This window comes from Pithys albifrons, chromosome 22 (genome assembly GCF_047495875.1).
Source record: "Pithys albifrons albifrons isolate INPA30051 chromosome 22, PitAlb_v1, whole genome shotgun sequence".
Taxonomy (NCBI): Eukaryota; Metazoa; Chordata; class Aves; order Passeriformes; family Thamnophilidae; genus Pithys; species Pithys albifrons.
This window is the reverse complement of record NC_092479.1, coordinates 4938206-4964412: the sequence shown is the minus strand read 5'-3', so window position 1 is coordinate 4964412 and position 26207 is coordinate 4938206. Positions and strand designations below refer to the sequence as shown.

The 26207-nt window shown below is 53.2% G+C and overlaps 1 protein-coding gene across 2 annotated transcripts; it reads left to right on the top strand.

Annotated features, from left to right (window-relative positions):
- The first annotated feature begins 237 nt into the window (after positions 1-237).
- On the top strand, positions 238-24948 carry TP73 (tumor protein p73). Of its 2 annotated transcripts, XM_071575892.1 has the most exons (14): positions 238-334; positions 1386-1481; positions 2158-2281; positions 6969-7214; positions 18492-18678; positions 18800-18915; positions 19432-19541; positions 19941-20083; positions 20422-20510; positions 20831-20955; positions 21150-21304; positions 21412-21544; positions 22312-22405; positions 23955-24948. In XM_071575892.1, the coding sequence occupies exons 1-14, from the start codon at positions 324-326 to the stop codon at positions 24273-24275; spliced, it is 1950 nt and encodes a 649-aa protein (XP_071431993.1). In that variant the 5' UTR covers positions 238-323; the 3' UTR covers positions 24276-24948. The 2 variants fall into 2 exon arrangements, with proteins under 2 accessions (XP_071431993.1, XP_071431992.1); XM_071575891.1 differs by lacking the exon at positions 22312-22405 and having other exon boundaries at positions 262-334; positions 23955-24069.
- The last annotated feature ends 1259 nt before the right edge of the window (positions 24949-26207 follow it).

The window sequence follows — 26207 nt, the reverse complement described above, 5'->3', positions numbered from 1 at the left end:
CAGGATTGTGGCAGCAGGGAAGTGCCTTAACAACACTGACTGCCCCAGCTTCCCTTTGTACTCTGGAGTTTAGAGCTCAGATATGATGAGAAGAAGCTGGCCTGGTTTTGCACGCGCAGGTTATGTTTTGAAAGAGAAAGGGAACTTCCAAAACGCCCTTAAAATAGTCAGATTTCTTTCCTTTTGAAAACGAGAGCAGCCACGTGGTTAGAGCTGGTGTCACCCGTGATGACCACACAGCCGGGGCGGTGCAGAGGTGCTTTCTCTGCTGGAAGGAAAGGCCTGGCTCCTTCCTGAAGCTGCCCTGGGCCAGGGAAAGCAGCATGGAAGAAGGGTAAGGCCAGCAGCAGTCACCTGCATCTCTTCTAGGTTTTTCCTTCTCTCGAAGCTGTCATGTAGGTACTTTCATTTCTCTGTGTGTCACACGTGGGACGAGGAGGGGCGGGAGGATGCAAGACTCTGCCTGTTAGCTATCCTGCCATGGGACTCGCAGGGCATGGACCCTCCTGTGCTTTGGGAAACCCTCAGGGAAGGGTAGCCGTGGATGCTGTGTCTGGTAGAAAGCAGCTCACAGGATCTGCTGATGGGGAAAGCTACCTGGCTTTCATTTTAACTCCCTTTCCCACAGGCACCCAGTCCCCAGCTGAGCAGAGGGACTAGGGTGACCCTGAGCATCCCTCAGTCAGCGGGACTGCCCTTGACTCAGTAGCTTGCACCCCAAAAGCAGGAAGTTTTGGGTTTTCACTATGAGATGTCAAGTTGAAACAAGATGCTAAAACCAGCGTGGGTAAAAGGAGCAGCTAGATATGCCTGACATTGATGTGAGTCAGGGCAGGGAAGCTGCTTCCAGAGTGTGGGTAAGGGAGGAGACGGTCGCATGGCAGGGCTGCCCGCCAAGGAAGGCAGCGTGGGGCTCAAGATGGCTCCGGGAGATCTTCCGCTCAGGCTGCTGGGTCAGAGAGGCTCTGGGAGCACAGGGAGAGCCGAGATGTGCTGTGTGCTTCCTCCTATGCCTGAGAGAGGCCAGGAAACATCATCCAGGGATGAGGGGGAAGCACCGACTGAAGGGGACTCCGGTTATAACTGTGCGGTAGCATTCAGAAGGCTTTGGCTGAAGAACATGCTTTCCCTCAGTTCCCCGGATGTGCCTTCCAGCCGAGCTCGGGTCACTCCCCACACACCCTCCCGGCCTGCAGCTCCTGGGGGTGTCCAGCACTGTTCCTCCATGATGGGCCCTGTGAGGCTCTGGCCTCTGCCAGACTGCCAGGAATGAGCAGGAAACTCCTGTCCTTGGCTGGCTGCTTTTCTGGCATGAGACAGCTTGGCACGGCACAGCACAGCACAGAATGGCACGTGCTAACCCTGCTGCTCCTCTTTGCCCCTAGAGTGATTTATCCTCTGTTGGACTCCCCCACTGCGAAGATGTCCCAGTCATCTCCAGCTGATGAAGGCAACACATTCGAGCACCTCTGGAGCACACTGTAAGTAGGGAGTGATAACATCCTGTGAGGGGTGTTTGGAGGCAGGAGCAGACAAACTCCTTTTGTGTCCTCTGCTCTCCACAGATGCCTTTGCCACGCTGAGAATTTTGCTCACCAGTTGCAGCCTCTCTGCACAGCCCATTTCATTTGCCAAAGTCTCATTTGAAACCAGCACACAAACCTACATGGCACTGTCCCATGGATGGCTCCTATTTTTTGCTGTAGTGCTCATGGAAATGCTGAATGGTGTCAGGGCCAGAGGAGAGGTTTCTTTAAACAGGGACCCTTAATTCCAAATTTAAACATCTTCCATCAAGATGTTTGCAAGGCTTCTGGTCTTTGAGCCTCAGGCTCCAATCAAGCAAGGGAGAAGGACTGCTTCATTCCATCCTCTTTCTCCCTAGTTGTCCTCTCACATAAAGACATCCCAAGGTGACAGATATGCCAGAGCACCTGGGTAGATGCACAGCTTCCCAAGTCTCTGCTTGCTTTACCTGCCAGGTGACAGTTTGCCTGAGCAAACCCTGCTCTGCCATATGGAAATAAAAGCGGAGGATGGAGGGAGAAGTTAGGAAGGGCACAAGGTTCAAAGGGATTGTGAGTTTCTGGGTGGTGGTCATGCCACAGGCAGTGTTGGAGAGCTGGGAAGATGACTGTGCCTTCACCTTCTCCTCAGGGAGCCAGACAGCACCTACTTCGACCTTTCTCCAGCCACCCACACTGGCAGCAATGAGGTCTCCAACCGTACAGAGGTCACAATGGACGTCTTCCAGATGAGAGGCATGAGTGACTCAGTGATGGTGAGTGTGTTCAGGTGTCATGGAGGCACCTGCACCAGACATAAGACCCGGTTTCTCCACAAGGGTAGGTTGGAGACTCTAGGGGAGGTGGTGGGGAGCATAACTACTGCAGGTGTGGCATTGCTAGCACTGGTGCAGAGTCTGATCCCCTGTAACCAATGGCACAGGGATCAGTAAAACCATGGCTACTCACTGGTACATAATGTCTCTGCATGCAGCAGTAGGGACTTGATGCTGTGAGGGCAGCAGAGCTTGAGTACCACAGCAGGAACAGGGTGTCGTTGGCTCTGGCACAAATGGTGTGGAGTAAAAGCTGTTTGTAAATGCTGAGGAGGCAGAGCTGCTGGAGGGGCACATCGTGCTCCCAGTGCCCAGCTCTGCTCCCACCACAGCCCCATTTCTGTGCTGGTGCCTGTCTTACAAGAAGCCTTTGCCTCTGTCTAAGGCAAAGTCTTGGAAAAGCATCACGGGTGTGCGAGACATCCAGGTCACTTGTGCATGTTCAGTGCCCCGAGCAGGTTGGCCTCCCAGGAGCATCCCTGAAGCAGCTCTGGCTGTTGGCAGCATCTCCCTGCAGAAAGCCGCTGTTTCCATGCAGAAAGCTGCCGTTTCCCACCCCGACAGCTTGCCTCCCCTCCCCCAGCCCCTTTTCCCTCGCTTTCTGCTCACTTTCCCTCCCTTCCCCGCCTCTGTCACAGCGGGCAGGAGCCGGGCAGAGGGCTGATAATTGGGGCTCTGCCCCTCGCTGGGCAAGCCCTCACCTTTCCCCTCACTCCTGCTGGAACAGAAACCGAGCCTGGCGGGGTTGGTGCAGCCCGGAGTGAATGACAGTAAATGTGCAAGTAACAGGATGCCTGGACTGAGAGAGAGGCAAGGGGGGGGAACAGCAGTGGAGGGACCATCAGTTTGGGCTGATTCCTGCTCCTCATGGGGCTCAGTGCTAGTGCTGATGCTCGGTGACTTGGGGCAGGTCCCCAGTGCCCTAGGGAGCCATCTATCCCTGTCTATCCCTCTAGATAACCATCCATCCATCCATCCATCCATCCATCCATCCATCCATCCATCCATCCATCCACACCTGTCCGTATCTATCCATCTAGGCAGGGATAACTGCACATCACTGAGACATGGAGCTCTCACAAAGTCACTGTATCATGTGGTCAGTGCAACCATGGCCACCTCAGTGTGCTGGTGACAGGTGCCAGTTAAGCAGGTTTCCAGCCTCATGCAGATGGAAGAAAGAAGCCTTTGGGAGTGGGATCTGGTCAGGTTTGATGGTGGAGCTGGACCCTCGCTCTCCCTGCAGTGGAAATGGTTGGTATCGCCCAGTCCATCACTGGGCAAGCTGGGGCCTGCCCTGTGCTTTAACGAATAGTCATGAGGGACAGAAGGGGTGGGCCCCGTTTTGTTGTTGGATGCAGCAGAGTTGACAGAACTAAGGGAGATGAAAAAAGCAAAAAAACCAACAGACGGCGGCACACAGGTGGCCAGCGCAGCATCCCTGGCGCTGCCCACCCCAGCCCTGCTTCTGCACTCCCTTCCACCCGCCATCCCACCCCGGCCACCTCATCGCCACCCCGACCCCATGACTCCCGTGGCAGGACGGTTCCCCGTGCTCCGTGAACCCCAAGACAACTAAAATGCTGTACATCAGCGACCCGATGCAGCATTACACCACGGTAGGTGCTGCTTGTTATGGATGGGGTTTGCTTTGCTGGTTTTACTGGAATCATCTCCACTGCTGGGGCAGCTGCTCCAGCTCTGCCTGCCCAGCCTTAGTGCTGCAGCCCATGATGTTCCATGGGTTGTCCCACTGTGAGCCTGTCCCCATTCTGTGGCTGCAAGAATGAGCTGGGGCTGCTTCAGCCCTGCTCAAGAGCCACAAGCCATGTCAGTGCAGTATGCTGCAGCATTGGCAGCTCAGTCGCTGTTCCTCTTGCTTTGCCTGATCTGGTCCTGGCAAAGCCCAAGGTGTGATTTAAACCTTGGGTGCAGGCTCCTCACCTGTGTGCACAGTCAGGAGGGGTGTTAGCCAGAGCATCCAGCCAAGGAACGCTCTGCAATGCTGTACATCACCAGCACTGGTTTGTTGTCCACTGGGGATCTCCTCAGCCAAGCCCACAGAACAAAGCATGGCCCCAGGAAGGCTTCCCTTCCCTGGTGGAAATCCCTGGAAGCAGGTGAAAGGTACCTGCGCTGTAGGTGATATGCGTTCAGCCCTGTCCTCAAGTGCTGAGGTTGTTTCCCTAGGGGTTTGTGGCTGTCTCTGACATTCGGAACAGTCCTGCAAATGCACAGAGGCAGTTGGAGGTAGAAGGAAATTACTTAATTCCTCTTTTTTACATTTTGTGTGTTGTTACTAAGCTGTGTGTCCTGCAATTATTGGGGCTGTTCCTTGGGAGGTCATTGCTGCAGTTGTGTGAATAATTATCTGTGTGTGTTTTGGAGGGCGGCGGGTACAAACATGTTTGTGTACAAACATATTTACACACACACACACACAAACACTCCTGCCTTTGATTTGTCTTTTAAGAGAATGTTTCCATAATTTTTTCAATTTTGAACAACTTGGTAATTTTCCCCCTGCACTTGACTCTGGGTCTCTCTGCTAGTGGATTCCCAAAGTCCTGGTGCTTGGGAAGCTGCCTCTTGCTTTGTGCTCACAGGGGAGCCCAGCTTGAGGCAGACAGCCTGGCTGACAGAAGTGATACCTTGGGTCTCATATCTCACCATTTTTCCCAGGAGAAGCTCTCTGCCATGCAGAGGTCAGGATGCTCTGCTCAGTGGATCTCTCCACTCACCTGTCCATTTACGGCCACAGGCTTCAGCCACACAAAGTCCTGGCTCTAAGCACGAGAGAAAAACAGCTCAGATCTGATATTTCTGGATTATCTGGTCTGTGTATCAGCCCTGTCCAGCAGCAATCCCTTCTCCCTTGCTATGATTCTGTTGGTTGATGCCTGAGCTTTACCTGTGCCACCATGCTGGTGCTGCCCTGCTCACAGTCCACACAGCAGCTGCTGCTCAGTAGTTCCCAGCCGGATGGCAAGGGCAAGGGCTTTCTACATGCCTATTTTGCCAAAGTTTCTCATAAGTTTTTCTCTAGGTGAAGTTTGGGATTATGGAAAGCTTGGCTTGTCTTTGGCTGGGCTATTTATAGAGCAGCGAGGAGGAATAGAGGGGTTTAGGCACATATTTTAGGGAGAAAATGGCTGGATGTGTAAAAACAAGCCAGATCTTGTTCAGCATTCCTCCAGTTAGTCACAGGCTCCAACGACCTTGTGAGAGATGCAGACAACAGGAGAACTTCCCTGGAGAAGGATGATTGCCTTTAAACCATTCCACATTGTAGACAGTTGGGTGAGGTTGGGATCCCAAGTTAAAACATGTCTCTTGATTCCTGAGCTGTGAGCCTTGCAGCTCTTTGGGGAAGGCTGAGCCTGCTGGCTGTGCCCACGGCTGCTTACAGAGCACTTGGCCTCTCAGAGCTGTTCCAGCAGGTGCTGGGAACAGGGACATTCCCACTGGGGCATGGGGGCAGTCGAGGGGGACCCTGTCCCTGATCCAGTGCAGGAGGTGGGGCAACACAAGTGATGTGCAGTCCGCTGCATGTGGTCACCAGCACAGTCTGGGCGGCCACCACAGCACCTCTCTCTGAGGCTGCCAGAGTGAGAGCAAGCCCTGAGCAACTCAGGTTTCTGGGATAAAAAAAATCCCACTTGCTTTGAGAAACAGTTATGTTTGGGTCTGAATTTCTGATGAAATATTAAGGCCACTTTAGCCATGCAGCTCTTGGGAATGTCACTGTGCTTAGGCTGTGCCTGTGGGTAAAGGAACTGCCAGCTCTTACTAGAAGTATCTGACAGTAATTGAATATTACAGAATAGGAATAAGGAAAAAATTGTAAAAAGTCAAGATTTGGTCTAGTGGGTCTGGAATAAAAGCCAGGACATGCTTAAATCAGTCCGTTTGCCCTGTGCCCTTCCTGCAGGGCGCTGCATCGCAACCATGCGCTTTGGAGGTTTGAGGTTTCCCCCAAATTAGACCTGCATCAGGCACTGAGAGCAATCATCCCACTGGGAAACAAGCTACAACCCACAGCTCAGGGCTGACTGCCTCAGGGAAGCGCTCCCAGGGTGGTGCGTGGATGTTTGTCCACGACCAGCAAATGCCCAGTATTGCTGTCGCAATGGAGCAATACCATTACTGGGGACTGCTGGTCACCTTGCCACGGCTGCTTCACTGAGCTGTCACACTTTGGCTGCTGGAAGGGCCACTGTGGAGCAGAGCCCTGTGTGCAGGACAGGGCTGTCATTCCCTGCCCACAGTGGGACATCTCCCGCACCTGAGCGAAGTCAGGAACATCCCTGCCCTCTCCCTGCTATCAGAACAGTGGCTTTCCCTAGGAAGGTGTACTACAAATCTGGGATTGTCACTGCCTTCTGTGATGATGGAGCAGATTGAGGGGGTGATTTAAGCACATGGAGTTTATCCCTCACACAAATGGTGACCTGCTGGAAAACCCAGGCCACCCAGACCAGCTTCTTTAGCTCCCCTCCCGCATGCTGGCCCTTTAAGGAAGCTGTAACAGGACACCCCAGCCCTGGAGAAGGGTGGCTGAGGTTTCCCTGTCTCTAAACTGGCTGGTGTTTTCTTTTTTCCCTCCTCCCCTTTTCCCTTCCTCCAGTCCCAGTTCAATTTGCTGAACAACAGCATGGATCAGAGCATCGGCAGCAGAGCAGCCTCCACCAGCCCCTACAGCTCCGAGCACACCTCCAATGTCCCAACGCATTCTCCCTACTCGCAACCCAGCTCTACCTTTGACGCCATGTCCCCGGCTCCTGTCATCCCCTCCAACACTGACTACCCCGGCCCCCACCACTTCGAGGTGACCTTCCAGCAATCCAGCACCGCCAAGTCAGCCACCTGGACAGTAAGTTGCATGTCTTCTACCTTCTCTAGGGAGAGGCTCACCACCACCCACGGCGTTCTAACCACCAGTCACCAATGCCTTCATGGTGGGGATGCTTGCACAGGGCAGCTATTGGACATGGTCACCACTGATGGGGACTTCACCTGCATGGGTGGCCCTGGGAAGCAAACATGCAGGCAACACCCATGCTTGCTTTTCAGGAGGTTTCTCCCAAAGAGCTGTGAAACACAGCAGCTCCAATGTCACTTCTCTCACTGCAATTCCCTAAACTACAGGTAAATTTTCTGAAAAGGAATTCCCTAGGGAAGTACCTGCCTTGTTCTCCTGGTGCTTCCCAACATATTTGCTAGCGAGCACTGTCAGAGATGAGGCCGTGGGTGAGACGGACCTTTGCTCGCATCTCCCGGCTCCATTCCCATCTTTGCCGTAAATTCCTGCTTGTCATTTATAATCCTTTTCCATCTCGTATCAGAGGAGTAACTTAACCTCTAGAAGTCACGGGAAACAGCAGAATAGGATTTTAACCACAGTAAGGTTTTAATCAGGATTGCATCGTGCTGTATGCTTGTCTCCCGGGACCCGGGATGCAGATTTGGTCCATGACTGCTCCAACCGCGCTCCTGCCACCCGGCATAGGAGAGCTCTACTGAGCAGGAAGCCAGCGACCGGGCAGAGTGTACAGAGGCTGCTTTGCTTTTCATTGAAAAGGTCGTAAATTCTCGTCCTGGCTCAGCGCAGCGCTGTCCCTGTGTTTGAGAAAAACGGCACTTACGGGGCAGTGCTGGAGGGGTTCCTTCAGCGGGTGCCTTCGGAGCGCCCGGCAGAGCCACTCACCAGCAAGCTTGAGCCCGGCATGTTTTCTCCTCCGGGAAACACTGATAGAGCAGAAAGGCTGGCATGGGATGACTGGCATCCCTAGGAACACCGTTGTTTTCTCCGGGGCTGCAGTTTGACATTGACATGGAACGGGCAGAGCAGCCCAGGAGCGATGTGTCAGCCACAGGTGTGATGATGACCTTTGGTTTTGGAAGATGATATGTTTAACTGCCAAGACAGCCCTTCCCACCGGACACAGAAAGCATCCTTGGATGCTGCCGTGCAGAAAGACCCTGGGCAGCGGCCAGCGGGTGCTGCTGCACGGTGGGATGCTCCCGGTATGTCCTAGGCAGGATGCAGAGGGGGACAGGTTTCCGCAGCGGCCGCAGCGCTGGGGCTGTGTCCTGCTAAATCCAGCGGGTGGGCGGAGTAGGAAAGCAGCAGCGAGCCGGCAGCAATCGGGTGTTTGAACTGAGCTGAATTCCTGGCTGGAGCAGTCCAGTAGCTTCCCTGCGGCCAGTGGCTGGAGCTTCACAGCTGAGTCACACAGATCAGGGACTTGGGACAGCCCCGCGCTTAAACACTACTGGGTCTTGTAGGGTTGGTTAAGTCTCCTCTCTTTCTACTGTCTTTCATTGCGGGATGTTGCTCAGGGATGCATTTCATTAGGAACTGAATAAAGTGGAGATCCTCGGGTCAGGATGATGTGACTCCAGCCCAATCCTGTCCCTGATGGGGGATATCTCGCATTAATCACAAAGCTGCAGAGGACCTGCACAGGGAAGGGAGGAATTCCCGTACTACTAAAGCATCCAGATGGAAACCGAAACAAGACACTGCAGGGTGTCTTGTCCCAGCATGCAGGGACACTGGGGCCAGAAACTCTCCAATGCTCATTTGCCATTGTTCCCAGCTAGGAGTGCCAAGGCATGGCTTTAGGATGGAAGAGACACAGTATGGGCAAGGCTCCCCTCCTGAAAGCCATCCTGTTCCCCTGAGGTCTTTCCACAGTTCTAACTAGAGTGAGCTCAGACTGACTTGGCATCACCCCATGCTGACTGTGCTCCTGTGGTTGGTGTCCCACTGGGAGCTTGGCTCATCAGGATGGGATGGTTGTTTTTCTCAAGTCTTTATGAAAAATTAAGGCAAAGCAGTGCCATGCAATTCTGCAAGAGCCTTTCCAGTCCTGGGGGAGCAGCTGGACACAGGAGTTGCCTGGAGAACAAGCTCATTCCAGGGGTGACTGAGAGCATCTGCACAGGATGATTCCACCAGTCAGGACTGGGAGCCACGGCTGCAAGGGGGTTCTTGGAAAGGGTCCAAAGTGGAGGATTTGAATGCATGAACTGGCTTTAACACTTGGCAAGGCAGTCGAAGGTGTGTTGTCCCCTGAGCCACAAGACTGGAGTGGCTGTAACACACACACCCCACACCCCACACAACCCCCCCCCAAAGCAGGCTGGCTGCAGGGTCAGAACTCACCAGCCCACAGTTCACTGCACTGGAGCTGAGCCTCACAGAAAACAGCAGTGGGTTGACAGTATCTGGCTCCCTGGAAAGCACAGGGGATGCTTCATTTGAAATAGTGATTCCTGCAGGATTGCCTGTGTGGATGCAAAGGGTCCAGCTCAAGGTGCCACTTGAGGAACAGTCCTGCTGCGGTGACAGCTCATGTCACTCTGCGTCCTCTCAGATGGGGCTGTCACAGACATGTTTAGTGCTGGAAGATGAGGCTTCTGCCTTCTTCCCATTTGCCATGAGCTCTGCAGTGCCACTGCCACACCTGAGGCTGTCCTGGTAAAATGGGGAAAGGAGCTTAGCAAAATAGGTATGTTCTATATTGCCAGTCACTCAACACACAGGTGCGTGACCCTCCATGGGAGCTGTGAACACATTTGTAGAAGTGTACAAGCAAGACGAGGAAAAGGCACTGGGCAATGGAGACACTCAGGAAGGGAAGGTAAATGTTCAGTCAGTAGGGCTGGGAACAGACAGAGAAGTCTGACAGCACGGTCACACAAAGGGCAGTGGCAGTCCTGGCGCACTGCAGGACACCCATGGTTTGGGTCAGCACTTCAGAGGAAATGATCCAGCCTGTTTCACCCATATCTGGGGAAGTCTTGTGGCTTTTGGATATGCTGAGGTTCACTGCGCCAAATAATTAATGACAGGATGGTTGACTATTTTACACCAAGCATTGACCACAAGCTCAGTGCAGCCAACGTGCCAGGCAGCATTTCAGAGGAGTGAGGAGTCCCTTGTGCTGGAAGAAGTCTCTGGTGAAGGTCTCTTGCAATGTGGGTTCAGATCGGGGAGGATCCAGCTATGGAGGAATGGACAGATGGTGTACAGGCAATGCCAATGCAAATAGTTCATGCAAATCATCTTGTCAAATGATTTGGGGTTTTTTTTTGATACAGTCATGAGCTTTGGTGATGGAAATGTGCAGCTCAGTGGCCTCCTGGTTCAATCCCTCTGGAAGATGTGGTGTTGTCCATTCTCACGTGCTTAGGAGAGGAGGCTCCAAACCATCTTGGGGGTTCTGGCCAGAGTGTTTGATGACGAGCTGGCTGTTCTGAGATGGTTTGCTCTGCAGAGCTGGGCACGTCAGTGTCACCTGAGCAGGGGAGCAAGGTGTCTCCGGGCCCACTGTTTGCACACATAATATTCCTGTCCACACTTCAAACCCTCTGTTGACAAAACAGAAAGGGTTTGGGAGGGAGATGTGAAGATGAACAATTTAGAGCAGATGGCTTGTAAAGCAGTACCACAGGAGTGTTCTGCAAGGGAGGTCTCCCAGAAGAGAGCAAGGGTGGCTCGATCATGGTGTGCCTAGGAGATGTTTCCTGATAGCAGATAGCGCCTTAATCTAACAGAAAAAGACATAATAAGATCCAGCACTTGGAAGCTGAGGCCAGGCAAATTCAGACTAGAAACAAGGTGGAATTTTTTTAGCAGTGATGATAATTAAACATAGAAACAATTTACCAAGGAATGTGGTCAATTCTCCAGCTCCTGAATGATTCAAATGAGGAGTCTGCATATCTCTTGAGAGATAAGCTGTGCTTTAGTAGGCACCCTTGGGTCAATGCAGGAGAAGGAAGGAGCTTGGGGCAGCAGTGTGGGGAATGGTCTGAGAGCATCATCAGCTGCTCTCTCTTGCCTCAAAATGCTGATTTTCTAATTGTAGGAAACTGGTGAATGGAGAAGGGGTGAAGCCTTAAGACAGGGGCTTGGGGCTCACATTACCGAGCTCTGTCCTTGCAGAGGGACACTGGGCAGTGGTGGGTGACAGTAGATGTCCCAACCCCTGGACTGAGCTCTGAGCACCACCAAAGCAGCCACTCTGTTCCATTCTGTGAGAAGCCCTCCAGGCTGCTGCCACCTCCCTTTTCATTTTTAATGGCCTTCTTATCACAGAGAGCAATGGCCAGATGCTGAAAATAAGGTTTTGCCTGTAGGTTGGAAGCCCTGCTGTGGCAGGCTGCTCCAGCAGGGCTGGGAGGAGGACCAGGAGCTGCAGTGCAGCAAGATGGGGCATGCCGGCATCCTGCCTGCCTGCTGGGAGCCATCAGGGCTCCGGGTGCCCAGAGCTGCCTGGACATGCTGTTGCTGCAGCTGATTGTGGTGCTTTCCTCACCACAGCCCCTCACCACACTGGCCAGCTGGTAACTGATGGATAATTAGGATTTTTCTCAAGTCAGGTTGGTGGCAGAGTAGGGCTCCCTCCCCACCAGACACTGTCACATGTGACAGAGCTGCAGAAGTGTTAATAGGGTCTTTGGCCTCCCATGGGTGGACTGCAAAGGGATGTGGGGGCTCGAGCCCATGGTATGGGCAGCTGCCCAGGCCCACATGGAACCTCTGGAGTCAGGTGGAGATGGACAAACCTCCAAACTGTGCAGGCAAGGGGGTCTCTGACACAGGCACAGGGAGGTCCAAACCACATCCAGGGACTTGCTGCTGCTTCAAGGAGCAAACAGCCCATGAGGGAAAGGCGGGAGACATTCACAGCTAAGAGGAGCTGCTCCTGCTCCCATGGATGACTGGCGAGCAGTCACCCACAGCAAACCACATCCTAGTGCTCAGCCAGTGAGAGATGGCCATGTGGAACTGGTACCAGTTACTCATTAGACCTTGCAGCTGGAGCACGGGCACTGGAGACCTGAAATGCTTTGCCTGATCCTAACAGAATGAGGAGGATGGGAATAATTTGTGTGGCAGGAGGCAAATTCTGCCTTGCTGGTCACTGCCTGAAGCTTCTTGGGTAGAGATGGTTGTAAAGATGAGGGAAAACTTCAGGAGCATCTGTAGACTACAAGCCCTCTCTTCAAATCCTCTCTGGCATTTCATCATATCCCAGGGAGGTTCCTGTCCAACAGGCATGGCCTGGAGATGATCAGGGGTTGTGCAGAGCTTAGGGCACTCTGCCTTTGAGCCACAAACATCTCTGGTTTTATCCAAGTAGCTGGGCAGATGAGTGTGGATATTTTGGCATGCTTGAAGTAGGAAAGCAACCTCAGCACCAGCCTGCTCAGAGCCCACTGAAGTCAGCCTGCTGGAGGCTTTCCACCAGCTTTTGCAGGGCGTGGATGAAGCTCCAGGAGCTCCAGACACAATGGAATTAAGAAAAAAGGCAAAGGAATTTGGTGTGTGATGTTCCAACACGATCCCGCTATCAGCTCCACTATCTCAAAGGTGTCTGGTATGCACAGGTCAAGGGAATGGCTTACTGGCAACGCTGCTCCATCGAGGAGGAAACACTCTACAGCAGGAGAGGTGGGAGAGAGTTGTGAGCCCTGACCTCTGGTGCATCAGGGAGGAGGGTAAAGATGCTGATGTGCCCTTGGCAGACCCACTCTGCCTGTGCCCACTCCAGTAAGAGATTGTGGGAGAGCAGGAGGAACAGCTCCCTTCCCCATGGCACAGCCCTCCTGGGATGCTTCAGAGCCAGTGGTTTCCCCCTGAGCCCATGTCTTGCTGCTCTGGTTTTTCCATTTTGTTCCCAGCAGCAATTCCAAAGCCCAACTCAGCCTTCTCTTCCTTCCCCTCCCAGAAGCATCGAGACTTGATAGCACAGCATGAAACAACCTCCTTGATGGATTTGTGGCTTCCTTTTTGGATAAGAGGTAGCTCCTGATCGGCTTTGTCAGGGATCTGAGTATCCAATGCACAGAGGGAGTCAGACCTACTAGAAGAGATTAAACTCTCCAGAATGCCATCACTGGCTCAGCAGTGACTAAAAGCAGCCCAATCCCTGCCAGTAGTTATTTTAAGGATGTGCACACTGGGGAAGGCAAGGAGAGGACTCCTTTGGGGATGAACCAAGGGATTTTAATTAGCAGTAATGGCATGTAAGCAAGGTAGAAGAATGAAGGCTGGAGCACACACAGCCTTCCTGTGCTGCTCTGCTGAGGGGCAGCCCTGAGACCTCAGCGGTCTGTGGGTCTGGAGGACCAGAGGATGATGGGGGTCCCTGGCAGCCAATGATGGCTGGGGTGAGCAGGAGACTCTGCTGGCTGCACTGAGACTCTGTGTCCTGAGCATAGTTGGTGGTAGCTTGGTGTCACCCCAGTGCATCACGGTGTAGGGACCACAGGCATAGGGAGGCAGGTGTTGGAGCATCCCTTACAGCCATCACCCTGATCCATCACTGCTGTGGTGTAGGAATTGGAAACACAGGAACACAGGTACCAAGACACCTCTTACAGCCATCCCCAGGGCAGTGTCCACACTTCCCAGCACACCTGTGTTCTGGACAGGTACCTCATGCCACATTGGACACTATCCTCTCAAGCATCGTTGATGTGCTGGACATATTCAAACCCAGCTCATAGTCAATGAGCAACAAAGTAGCTTTGGGGAGGAATTTCGAGCTCAGTGAGGAGTTTACAGGCCTGTGATTAAAAAATGGTTATTAAAAAAATTAGACAGAAAAAAATTAGCTTTGCAGTCGGCACATCTTCCAGGATCTGTTGTAACAGATTCGTCCGAGCCGGTTAACGGTATTTGCGGTTTGCAAGATGCTACATGTCTGGGGAAGATGACAGACACGTTATTATCACCTCTCGGCTGCGATCTGTCCGAACCTGTCCCAGGATGCAGCTCCACAGCTGCTTGCTAGGGAGCACAAGGAAATTAGCAGCCGGAGGCAGCACTTTTCTTCTCCCTCCCTTGCCAGGCCAGTGGCTTTATTGGGATCCATTGACTGCAGCCCCGGACACGTCTTGAGTAGAGCTAATGAGGAGACTGGAATGTAGGAGAGGAGGAGGCTGGTAGGGAGGAGGGGGGAGGATTTGTGGAAAAAGTAATTGTTGAGCAAATCATTTCCTTCAAGAGGGAAAGGAGGCCTTGGCTGCCTCCCCAACAGGCAAGTCTAGACACTTCGGTGTCAACAGTTGAAGATAAATAAGATTTTATCAGCTCCGAATCTGTTGGGACACATCCTCCTAGCGGTTCTGCTGCCTGTGCAGGGACAGGCGAGATGGACTTTGCCAGAAGGTCTTTCCAGACACAGGATTCAGGTTATTTTTTGTGCAAGGCTGTCATCATCCATGGGGAAAAACACCTCTCCCTGCTCACTTCCTGCATGGGGAGACAGCCCCAAGGCTGAGCACTGCAGTGGCCTCCGGAGCAGGTTGTGGTCCTTGATCAGGGTGGGGAGCAGCAGATGCTGAGACTCCATGTCAATGCTGCATACACAAGGCTTTGTCAGGCATTCACTCATCAGGATCTTGTGGTGTGCAGAGCATTTCCTTGGGGCAGTGGCACCGAGATAACCATGGTAAAACCTCCCAGTGGCCAAAGACACCACAGGGCTGTGTCTTTCAGCTGGGTTTATGTCCTGTTACATCTGGCACTGGTGCAGTGAGGTCTCATCTCACCAAAGAATCACCCAGGTTTCAAACACATGCAAAGACCTTTTGTCATACAAAGGGAAACAATTCAGTGCTTGATATACTGCTAGATTTAAAATAATTTGGCTTTTCCAGTTATTCCTAGTGCTTTGCAGGACAGAGGGCAGTAGCAGGGAAGGGATGGAGATGGAGCTGGCATTGTGGTGTCAGCCCAGCAGCTGAGGGCCACAGTGGAAGCTGCAAGAAAGCCCAGAGGAATACAGGTTCTGTGTGTTTTCATAGGCTTCAGAGAACCTGTCAACACTGCTGCTGCTCTGGGCTGGTTAGAGCAACCCAGCAGCCACAAGCCACAGAAACCTGTTGTGCTCCTCAAACACACAATAATAGACTGACGTTTTCCAGGAACAGAGATGACCTTAGTACCAACATAGGTGTGGAGACAGACACCAGCACCATCAGGGCAGAGCAGGGACTGAAAACACTGGCAGGAGGTGCCCAGGACAGAACTCAGGCTCCTCTATGGGTGTGAAAAGAATCCTGGACCTGAGGTCTGGACATACCAGGAAGGTGTTCAGGTGTCCCAAGATGTTGTTCCTGTGCCCATGTCTGTGCCTGATAGTGAGTTGGCAGCAGAGTGAACAGCCTGAGCTTTGGCTGTGACCCAGCTGCCACATGTGGCTGGTCTTGAGAGGTCAGTTTGTTCAAACACTGCAAAATGGGGAGGATGTGGGTGAACAGCCTGAGTTTCTCCCAGTACAGATGGCAGTAATGTAGCCATGGCAAACAAAGAGCAGTGAGGAGGCTGCACTGGTCCGTGATTAAATCTTGGTGTTTTGATCTTCAGTTTCTGCTCTGCCACTGTGTCATCTGGCACTTGAGGACCATGTGGTGCCTGTGCTCCTTGTGGCTGTGCAGGGAAGTACCAGGGGCTCAGGTGAGGCAGCCCAGCCCAGCACTGAGATGGGTGTGAGGCATATAATTAACAAGTACAGATAACAAGGAGGAGAGGTGCCTGCTCAGTGGAACCCTGCTCACTGCAGATTTTGCTGTCCTCTACGGAAACAGTGCATTGCCAAGGACTCTTCCTGTCTGGAAGCACTGCTGGGGATGTAGAGCCTCCTGGGATCCCAAAAAGACATTGTTTGCTCTCCTGGTGGCTGTGACCAGGTTGGGTCTATGGGATCAGGAGTGCTCAGCCCCAGCAGTGGCTGGAGACATGGCACAGGAAGGCTCCACACTGTGAGAAGTTGGGAGTGCAGCCACCCAAGGCACAGCCCAGACTTTTCTTGCCCAGAATTATCAGCACCAAGTTCCTTAAAAGAATAGTTTGTTACTGTGGAGGGATCTTTGAAGGTGATCCTGGAGCTGTTGGGACACGATAAGGTTATCAGTGGAGACATGCCTGCACGGAGCGGCCGTCTTCCCCCCGCGGGGAATCACTCTGCTATTTAACAGAGATTTATCCATGTCATAACATGGTATAATGAGAGAATTTGTTACCAAAGAACTTGCCATAATGCACCTCTGCTCTTCCAGAGCAGTTATAGTTCCCAGGCATGTTGAGGGCTGCCCGGGAATGTCTACATGAAAGGATCATTTGACAGGAGTTGTCAGTATTTTAACACCTGGCAAGGAAGAGCCCCCTCCAAATAACCCTTATTTTGCCATGGTAGCTCCTCAAACCAAGGGTATTAAACCCCATCATAGGGGGCAAGCAGGTTCCATGGGCCACAGCCATGTGGGAGCTCCTTCTCTGGCAAGGCAGAGGGGAGTTCCTGCATTCTAAGTGGAGCCTGCAGTTCCATCCTGGGCCTGATCCCTGCCGGGGATGCAGGATCACACCTGGGAGCTAACCTGGCCATGTAGTCAACATCTTCCAGTACCAGTGCAGAATCTGGGGATTTCAGTAGAAACTGGCATTTCCAAGGTCTCCTTTTGCTGGGCGAATCCATGTACCTCCAGAAATGAGGGCTGACTCTTGCTGCCAAGTTCAAGCTCACATTACGCCTCCTGGTCACACCCTCTAGTGACCACAGCATCATTGTCCTGCTCTCCCCAGCACTGAGCAGGCTCTGATCTTAGGACATCTCACTGTTGTGTCTTCAGGTGCTGGTACTCTGCTGCTGGCCAGACCCAATACATACCCACACTGCAGGAGCTGCTGGTGTTTGCCTTGGCAGAACCTCTGCCCTTTATGTCTGCCCAGGAATCCCCTGGAGACGACCTAAATGAGACAAACCTGAAAACAGTGTATGTCCTTTGCCCCTGTCTCAGTCCCCAAGGTAGTAGGAGCATCTTGCTCAGTCACAAGTGGATCCATCCTGAAGCCAGGGCAGAAAGACAGGGAGACAGATCTTTCCTGCCTGATCCACAGCTGCACCGGACCATGCTCATGGCCAGGAAAAGTGGCGACTGAGCCATCCATGTCAGCCCTGGAATCCCAGATCCATTTCAGAAGCTACTGAGCCCCCAGTTTTGGGCAGCCTCAGCTCAGGAATCCCCACACACCAGGATTGCAGAGCAGAGCTGGAGCCTCACTCCCCTCGGCACACCTGTATTTGGATGGCTCAGGACAAGCTTTAACATCCCCGTAAATGCTCTGCACGGTGGTATTTTTTTGGCACTGGGCGCTGTGTTGTGGGGATGAGATAAAATACCTTGAGCAGGAACATGCCCTGCCATGCAGGGACGGGTGCAGGGGTGGGCTCGTGTATAGCAAACACATTCCTTGCGAGATGGAAAACAGCATGGCATGGCTGAGGTGGAAGGGAATTGCATATCCCCACATTTGGGAGCTGGGGTGGTTCCTTGAAGGTGAAGGACAGGTTCTACTTCCCCAGTCCTGCTCTGGAGTGGTGCAAGCTGCAGACCCAGTAGCTGTCCCCATCCAAGGTCCTTGTGAGAGGAGTCTGCCATTGAGCAAACCCCTCTGTGCACTCACACGGAGGAATTTGGTGGCCACAAATCATTTCAATTCAGGGGTGATTGCAGGTGCTGCCTCCAGCTGCTGCAGAACATCCTCATCGCATGGCCAGCCTGGGCAGTGGTCATGTCCCCCTCATGTCACCACCACATTCCCATCCTGCTGCAAAGGATCGAGTTTGGGGTCAGGACAAATCTGTCTGTGTCAGAATTAAACTCCGAGGTCCTCTGTAATTAGCCATGACACTATTAATGACATTAAGCACCATTTCCTCAGGCTGTGGTGCTCCTAGCCTTTGATGCTCCCAGTTCTCCACTCAGCCATGAGCCATTTTTGAGAACACTCAGGGGAATGTTTCCAAAATGGTCTGAGTAATGCACAAGCAAGTTTTGCTGATTTTCAGTAAGATCCTCTCTCTCACAGCACAGCAGGTGCCCCAGCTTTGCTGGAGCACTTGGCCAGCTGGGAACCTCCTTCCCAGGAGGTAGCTGTATCCTGTTTATGTGGAAAGTGGATACCACACTGTGTGGGTGAAATTGGTCAGATTTCATTATTTCCAAGGGAAAGGGAAGAGGAGGGAGTCCTGCATTTACACCAGAGTGGAGGAAGCCAAAGGTGGGCAGGGGAGCATCTGCTGTCCCATCAGTGATGTTCACCTGATGGATTTCTCCTCTTTCCCAGTACTCCCCTCTGTTGAAGAAGCTCTACTGTCAGATTGCCAAGACATGCCCTATCCAGATCAAGGTGTCCAGCCCACCACCGCCGGGCACCATCATCCGGGCCATGCCTGTTTACAAGAAGGCAGAGCACGTCACCGAGGTGGTGAAGCGCTGCCCCAACCATGAACTTGGCCGTGACTTCAATGACGGTGAGTGCCACCATCCCCGTGGTCCAGGGGGAGCGTCACATCCCCCCTGTGCCACAGCCCTTGTGCGCACGGGATGAGCATCCTGGGCAGCCATGTCTCTAACCAGAGGTTTGCCTTGCAGGCCAGTCAGCCCCTGCCAGCCACCTCATCCGGGTGGAAGGCAACAACCTCTCCCAGTATGTGGATGACCCGGTGACAGGCCGGCAGAGCGTGATGGTGCCCTACGAGCCCCCGCAGGTACCCAGCTGCAGGAAAGGGGGCAGGAGCAGCCTCTGCCTTCGGCCAGGCTTGTGCTGATGCTGTGGGTGAACCCACTGAGGACAGGGGTGCTTGGCAGAAGACACAGGGATGGAGTGTCCCCCTTGCCCTGGCACACCTAAGGCCACACCTCCTGCTCCCCCCCCCCCCCCCCCCCGCCCCTGGCATCGGTGGCAGCTGCATTCAGCATCTGCATCTCCCAGTCCTGTAAAGCATCCCAGAGCATCCTGGCCCTGGGATGAAAGGTACAAAAGGAGATCCCCTCATGTCCTGCCCTGTGGGTCTCCACAGTCCTTGTAGAGTCCACTCATCCAGCTGCGACCCACACCACCCTTCCCTGGTGTTCCCCTGCCAAGGTGCCAGCCCTGTACCCTGTGCCCCTCTTCTCCCTGGGGGAGACAAGCCTGCTTCCCCCTGAGTTGTTCACTTCCCAGTGTCCCTGCCTGCCTCTGCCCATCACTCCCCAGTCAGCACCTGCTCTCCCCTCCCGGGCAGGTGGGGACCGAGTTCACCACCATCCTGTACAACTTCATGTGCAACAGCAGCTGCGTGGGAGGGATGAACAGGAGGCCCATCCTCATCATCATCACACTGGAGACGAGAGAGTGAGTGACTGTGGGAGCAGGGTTTGGTGTCCCTCCAACTGTGGGAGGGCTGGGGGCCCTTGGGAAGGAACTCTCCCCTTCAGCGAGTACCCCCAGGAAAGGGGACTTGACAGTTCCAGCTCATGGCATGGGAATGTCTCCTCTGACAACTCAGAAAAGGGCTGGCACAGAGAGACCAGGGACATAGCCCAGCATTGGCTTCTCCCCTGCAGCTGGAGCCTTCCTCTTCCCCAGGAGCTTCTCTTTCCCAGGAGCCTGCTTCTGAGGGGCTCTATTCCTCCCTGAGGATCCCTTCCCATGGAAGGATGGGAGAACACTGCTGGTCTGGTTTCTGAGCTGGACTGAGCCACAATTAACTTCCCAGGAGGAAATGGGTCAGTGATTCCTCTGTTCTCCCAGTGGCCAGGTCCTGGGGAGGAGATCCTTCGAGGGCCGGATCTGTGCCTGTCCTGGCAGGGACCGGAAAGCTGACGAGGACCATTTCCGAGAGCAGCAAGCCCTGAACGAGAGCGCGGCGAAGAACAGCAATGCCAACAAGCGCAGTGAGTCGCCTGACAGCAGGGGCAGGGCTCAGGGCACTCAAAATCCCTACAGTGCTCAAGTTTGGGTTCCAAACCCACACCCAGGCACAATGCTTTGACCTTTGTCCATTAAATTTAAAGTCTTACAAGTCAGACCCCTCCCCTCTCCCTGCCCAAAGCTGCCTGTGCAGGGCTCTCACAGCCAGAAATATTTATTCATTATTGTAAATAACAAAGGGACACTCCAATATCAAATCCCCGGAGAATGGTCTTAGCATCCTGCATGTCTTCAGCCAGGTTTTGCTTGACATATCCTGCCTCCCGGGACCCCGCCAATGCTCTTCCCCTCTCCTTCCCAGCATTCAAGCAGAGTCCCCAGAGCATCCCAGCGCTGGCGACCAGCATTAAGAAACGGAGGCACGGGGAGGAGGAGATGTACTACGTGCCTGTAAGTGTGGGTGAGCTGCACGGGGTGAGAGCTCAGGATGGTGGTGCTACTGTCCCCTCTGCCAGCACACCTTGGGGAGGGGTTGTCAGGCAGGTCAGGGATGCACAGGTTCCCATAGGGCAGCAGAGCTGAGGACAGGCCCAGAGAATATGAGCAAAAGCATCCATGGATGCATTTGTCCAAGGGATTCCCAAATCCCAAGCAGTTTCTGGCCATAGTGACAGTGCACTTTGTGTGTCTGGGTGGAAAAAAGGGACCAGAAGGAATTGGCCAGGTTGGACAGGGATATAGCAAAATCCTGGGCTTGTTCCCTCCTCCAGGTTCGGGGCCGAGAGAACTTTGAGATCCTGATGAAGATAAAAGAGAGCCTGGAGCTGGTGGAGCTGGTCCCACAGCAGCTGGTCGATTCCTACCGGCAGCAGCAGCAGCAGCTCCTGCAGAGGCAGTAAGTCCTGCTGCAGCCCCCAAGACTCCCACCACCCCCCAGGCATCTGCATCCCCAAGACACCCACAGCCCCTGAGGAGGGGAAGGGAGCCACAGCAGGGAGGTTTAATGGGCTGGAGCAGAGCTCCAGGCTGCAGCAGGGCAGCTCCATCCCACCTGTCCCAGGCTGATCAGCATGTGCTCTCCCTGAACAGGAGCCAGCTGCAGACACCATCCTCCTATGGACCAGTCCTTTCACCCATGAACAAAGTTCACAGCGGAGGAATCAACAAGCTACCCTCTGTGAACCAGCTGGTGGGGCAGCCAGCACAGCATGGCCCTGGCTCCACGCCCAGCCTGGGCCCCATGGGTGCGTGCTCCCCTCACCGATCCCAGTGCAGGAGCTCTCCCTGCCCAGGCAGGGGGGTTGTCATCGCTGAGGAGTGTCTAATGGGTCCATTTGTTGCCACTGCCCAGGACCTGGAATGCTGAACAGCCATCCCATGCAGCCCAATGGGGAAATGAACGGGGCCCACTCATCCCAGTCCATGGTGTCCGGGTCACACTGCACCCCCCCGCCGCCCTACAACCCCGACCCCAGCCTCGTCAGGTAGGGAAGGTGCCCGGTGCCCTGTCTGTTTTGTCCTCTGCTGTTCTTTGCTGTGTCACTTGCTCTAACCTTCCCATCTGCCTGGCAACTGGTCAACTGGCCACTGGCCCCAACTGAGGAATCACTGCTCCAAATCACACAGTCTGTTCCTCTCAGCTCAGCAACCAAAGCCCAGCTACCGACTAGTCAGAAACCCCTCCTGCCCTCATACACCTCCATGGGAATCCATCCCTGATTAGTCAAAAATTAAATGCATCCAAATTAGGGTCTTGTCCTACATGTCCAACAGCACGTAGCTTTGTGAGCTTCCCCCTTCCCCTTCCTTCCAGCCTAGAAATGGGTCCACATAGGTTATTTCCATCAGAAATGCATTAACAGCTCTGCATCTTTTTAATGTTTTGGTCTTTAGAAAGACCATGGATGTTTCTGCACCAGCATCTACACAGGGCAGAGCCCAATTGTGCTGCTCAGCCTGGGGCATGTCCTGACCCTCTCCCAAGTAGTTTGAGCTCCCTCACATAATCCTGAGTAAGTTCCTGAGCCAAAACTTCTGACAATCAGGAGAAAAACATATGTAGTTTTAGGAATGAACATAATTCCACACTTCACTTTGACCTTAGTGGCAGTGGAGGTCCCACATGTGGAGCTGTCCATGTCCCTCCACCACCTCCATGGCCTGACACAGTCTGTCCCATGGTGATGGTTTTCAGCACAGCTGTTGTTCATGAGAAGTTAATGCCACTTTATTTTCCAAACTTTTTCTGCAGTTTTTTAACAGGATTGGGGTGTCCAAACTGCATCGACTATTTCACCTCACAAGGGTTACAGAATATTTACCACCTGCAGAACCTATCCATAGAGGTAAATGCTTTGGGAAGATCTGTTCTTACCACTTGTTTCCAGCAGCTGTTGGTCTGAAAAGAAAAACCAAAACTGTTTTAAAGGAAGGGAAACCTGTGCCCCAATGCCTCACAGAGAACGTGTGCTCCCAGTATTGTCATTCCCATTCCTGCACCCTCACTGGTCCTGTGGAGGTAGCAATAGCTCAGGCCTTCAGAAAAACCACAAGTCTTAGCTGGTTGCTCCAGACTGTCAGAAACAATAGAGATTGAAGATCTCCAGGCCAGAGCTCAGGGAGGTTTTCCACCTAACACAGAAAACTCAGTTGAGGTGCTCAGCAGAACACCCCAAATCCCACAGAGCTGGCAGGGACACCCCACTGCAGCTCAAGGAGGTTTAATCTGATCTCACCTCTTCCCCCGTTAATCTTTAAGACAAAGAGGATGAAATAAGGGAGTTGAGCCCAGAGCATTTTTAACAAGGGAAGCCAGGAAGTAAATAGCCAAGATCAGGCAAAAGTTGGCAGGAAAAACATGAAGGAGATGCTGGAACTACCTGTGTGTGCTCCAGAGCATCAGCCTCTGCTGCTGCCACACAGTGGTGCCGCTACAGGGGTGGCACCAGAGCTGGGGCTTCTCCAGCCTATCAAGGGAATCAGAAAAAGGAAGACAAATAATAATTCTAAACTCTTTAAGCCATGGCAAGCCCTGTAGATCCTGGAGTTGGTGTTTTGGCTGAGACAGAGCTCCTGCCCGACCCCATTTTGCTCCAGGCAAGTGTAGCAGCATTCTCTGCCTGGCAGCTACAATGACCTCTGGGACAGATGATGATTTGTCTCTGGCAGCTGGGGCCAGTTGTGTAACCTGAGCCTGATTTTGGACCATTTGCTGAACTAACTCCATGACCATCTGTCAGCTATCCAAGGAAATGTTTGGAATGGCCAAAACTTGTGTCAGGGTGCTGAGCTGTGTGTCCAAATCGGCGTTTGTAGCTACTAATTGCATACTCACTGTCTGCTCTAGTTAACGCTCCCCTGAGTCTCTGTGTTGGCATTAATGTGGATCCCTGGTAGGTCCCCACTGTGCCAGTGCCTGTCCTGACACAGGGCCCAGTCTGAGGTCACCCACCTCACCATGTAAGCATGGCCCATAGTGCTGTGACAGCCGCTGTCATCCTCCCTGGTGCACAGGGCAGGTGCTTCTCCAGCCTCCTGGGCAAGGACTAGAGCAGAAGCCCAGAGGAAGAGGCACAAGGATGCTTCACATGCTGCTCTCAACTTGTGTCTGAGGGGATTACTCCCCTCCCTTCCTTCCTCCCATTTCCACATCAGTTTGATTTGAACCCCTCCCAGAACAATAAACCTCCAACCTGCAAAGCTGTGGTTGAGTAACTGGGTTAAAAATGAGGAATCATCTGGGGGATGATGCACCCATGGCTTTGGTGTCGTGACCTGGGGTGCTCAGGCATAGAGCCCACGTGCCCCCCAAAGCATACCCAGGGGTCTGGGGCTCACTCCCACCAGTACAGCCGAATCTCTGCCAGCTGTGCCTCAGCACTGTTGTTCTTCCAGGATCTTGGAGCACTGAAGATCCCAGAGCAGTACAGGATGATCATCTGGCGGGGTCTGCAGGAGCTCAAGCAGAGCCATGACTATGGGGCCCAGCAGCTCATCCGCTCCAGCAGCAATGCCTCCACCATCTCCATCGGCAGCTCAGGGGAGCTGCAGCGGCAGAGGGTGATGGAGGCCGTGCACTTCCGTGTGCGCCACACCATCACCATCCCCAACCGCGGCACGGCCGACGACTGGGCGGACTTTGGGTTCGACCTCCCAGACTGCAAATCCCGCAAACAGTCCATAAAGGAGGAATTCACGGAGGGAGAGATCAACTGAGGGGCTCCAGAGGCAGCAGTGAGAGACCGGGGGGAGCCAAATCCCCCATGTAATGTATTTTCAGCCTCGGGTGCCTGGAGAAGTCTAATTTTGTTGTCCGAGCGGAACTGTAGGCCCTAAGCCAGGCAGGAGGCACCTGCCCTTGGGAGGCAACTGCGGTGGCTTTGGCCGAGGTGAGGAGGAGGAGGAAGAGGAGAAGGAGGGGAGCCAAGCCAGCTCAGCAGGCAGAATGGGATTTCTGCCTGCCCATGTCATCGGAGGCACTGGCTGGTTTGTGTTTTTGTGGAGCATCACTCCATCCTGCGAACACAGTGTAAGGGTGGCAGGTTTTTCTCATCCCTGCTCACTGACCCCATCTGTGTTCCCTGGGGTGTCCCAAACCCACAGGGCTTTGTCACTGCAGCACAGACTCAGCCCTTACCTGTATAGGCACCGCCAGTGACTGGTGCGAAGCCACATTCTGCTTTCATGACGGACTGCCAAACATACCCCTTCCCTCAGCCCTCTGTAGAGCTGGAAAGATCCTGTTTGTCCATTCCCACTATGTTACTGTACTTAAATATTGGTGTGTATATAAACAGCAGCAAATGTACATACAGTAAACTCATTGTGCTGTAAGGAGAGAGATTTATTTTCATGTAAGCTATAAAAATTGATACTGACTCCTGAGACACCACAGTGTCAAGTAAATTAATTTCATGTTCTAGCATGTAAACTTGCAGAAAATCCTGTTTCCAGCCTTATCTATTCAAAATCCAATTTTTTTCTCCTCTGAATCTCTTTCACACAATTGCAGAGGAGGGGAAAAGCCAGTGATTGTCCTGGGAAGTTGGAGGTCTGGATAATCCCTCCCTGCTCCATTGGGGAGTTTTGTAGACAGGTCAGTCCTGATGAGCCAGAATACAGCCAGTGTAAATGCCATCCTGCTTTGGACCACAGCAATGGGCTGGGTGGCCTCCACAAAAAGCAAGGACACAAGTAGGTGTGTTCCCCTCCGAATGCTAATTCCCTACACATTTTGGAAGGCAACATCCCACAACAGGTCTCAGAAAGGCACAGGAAGTCACAGGAGCTCCTGCTGTGTGCAGGAGCCTGGGTGGGCAGGGAGCTGCTGCATCTGTCCCCTCAGCCCAGGGTCACTTGAGATTTTGGGCAGCCTGAGTGAATCTGCACAGAAACGATGCTGCCCAGCACGTTCCCACTGCTGCACCCTCTGCCTCTGGAGGCCTTCAAAGGCAGCCCTACACCTGTCATCACCCACAGGCTGGGGAAGGGGCTGGAGACCCTCCCCAAAGCCCTAGACCCTCTAAGCAGGAACAAAACAAGAGCTCAAGTCTCACCTATGACATTCAGGGCTCACCTGGGATGCACCTTCTCCTCCAGGCAGGCAGTGCCTGTTCCCTCCCCAAAGGGAACACAATTGTGAATGCTGGATGTGCTGCACCTGCAGCCCCGGGCCCATCTTCAGTGCCCCATCTGGATGTCCCACAGCAGCTCCGACCCTTTGGAATGCAGAGGTACCTCCTCTCCTTCCCACTCTCTGGAGATGGGTGAGCCACAGGTGCAGAGTCACTGTCTCTGAGGCCATCCCGCCCCTCACATCACAGGGATTGGAAAGCAGACTCCTTTGGGACTGGGAACTCCTCTGGCTGTGGCTGACCTGTGAATGTGTGTCTCCAGTTAACAGCTCAGTAAAGCACTTTAATACTTCTTTTGCAACAACCAATTCACATTTCCAGCATTAACTGGGGCTGTTCCCAGTAGTATTAATGGATCACTTCATGGCAGGAATGATAATTTTTGTAATGTTACCTTTGGAAAATGTGTTACTTTTATAGCTGTGGTTTCTCTTTTGTGGTTGGGGGGTTTTTTGTTGTTGGGAGGTTTTTTTGTTTGTGTATTTTTTTGTATTTTGGATTTATTTTGTAACAC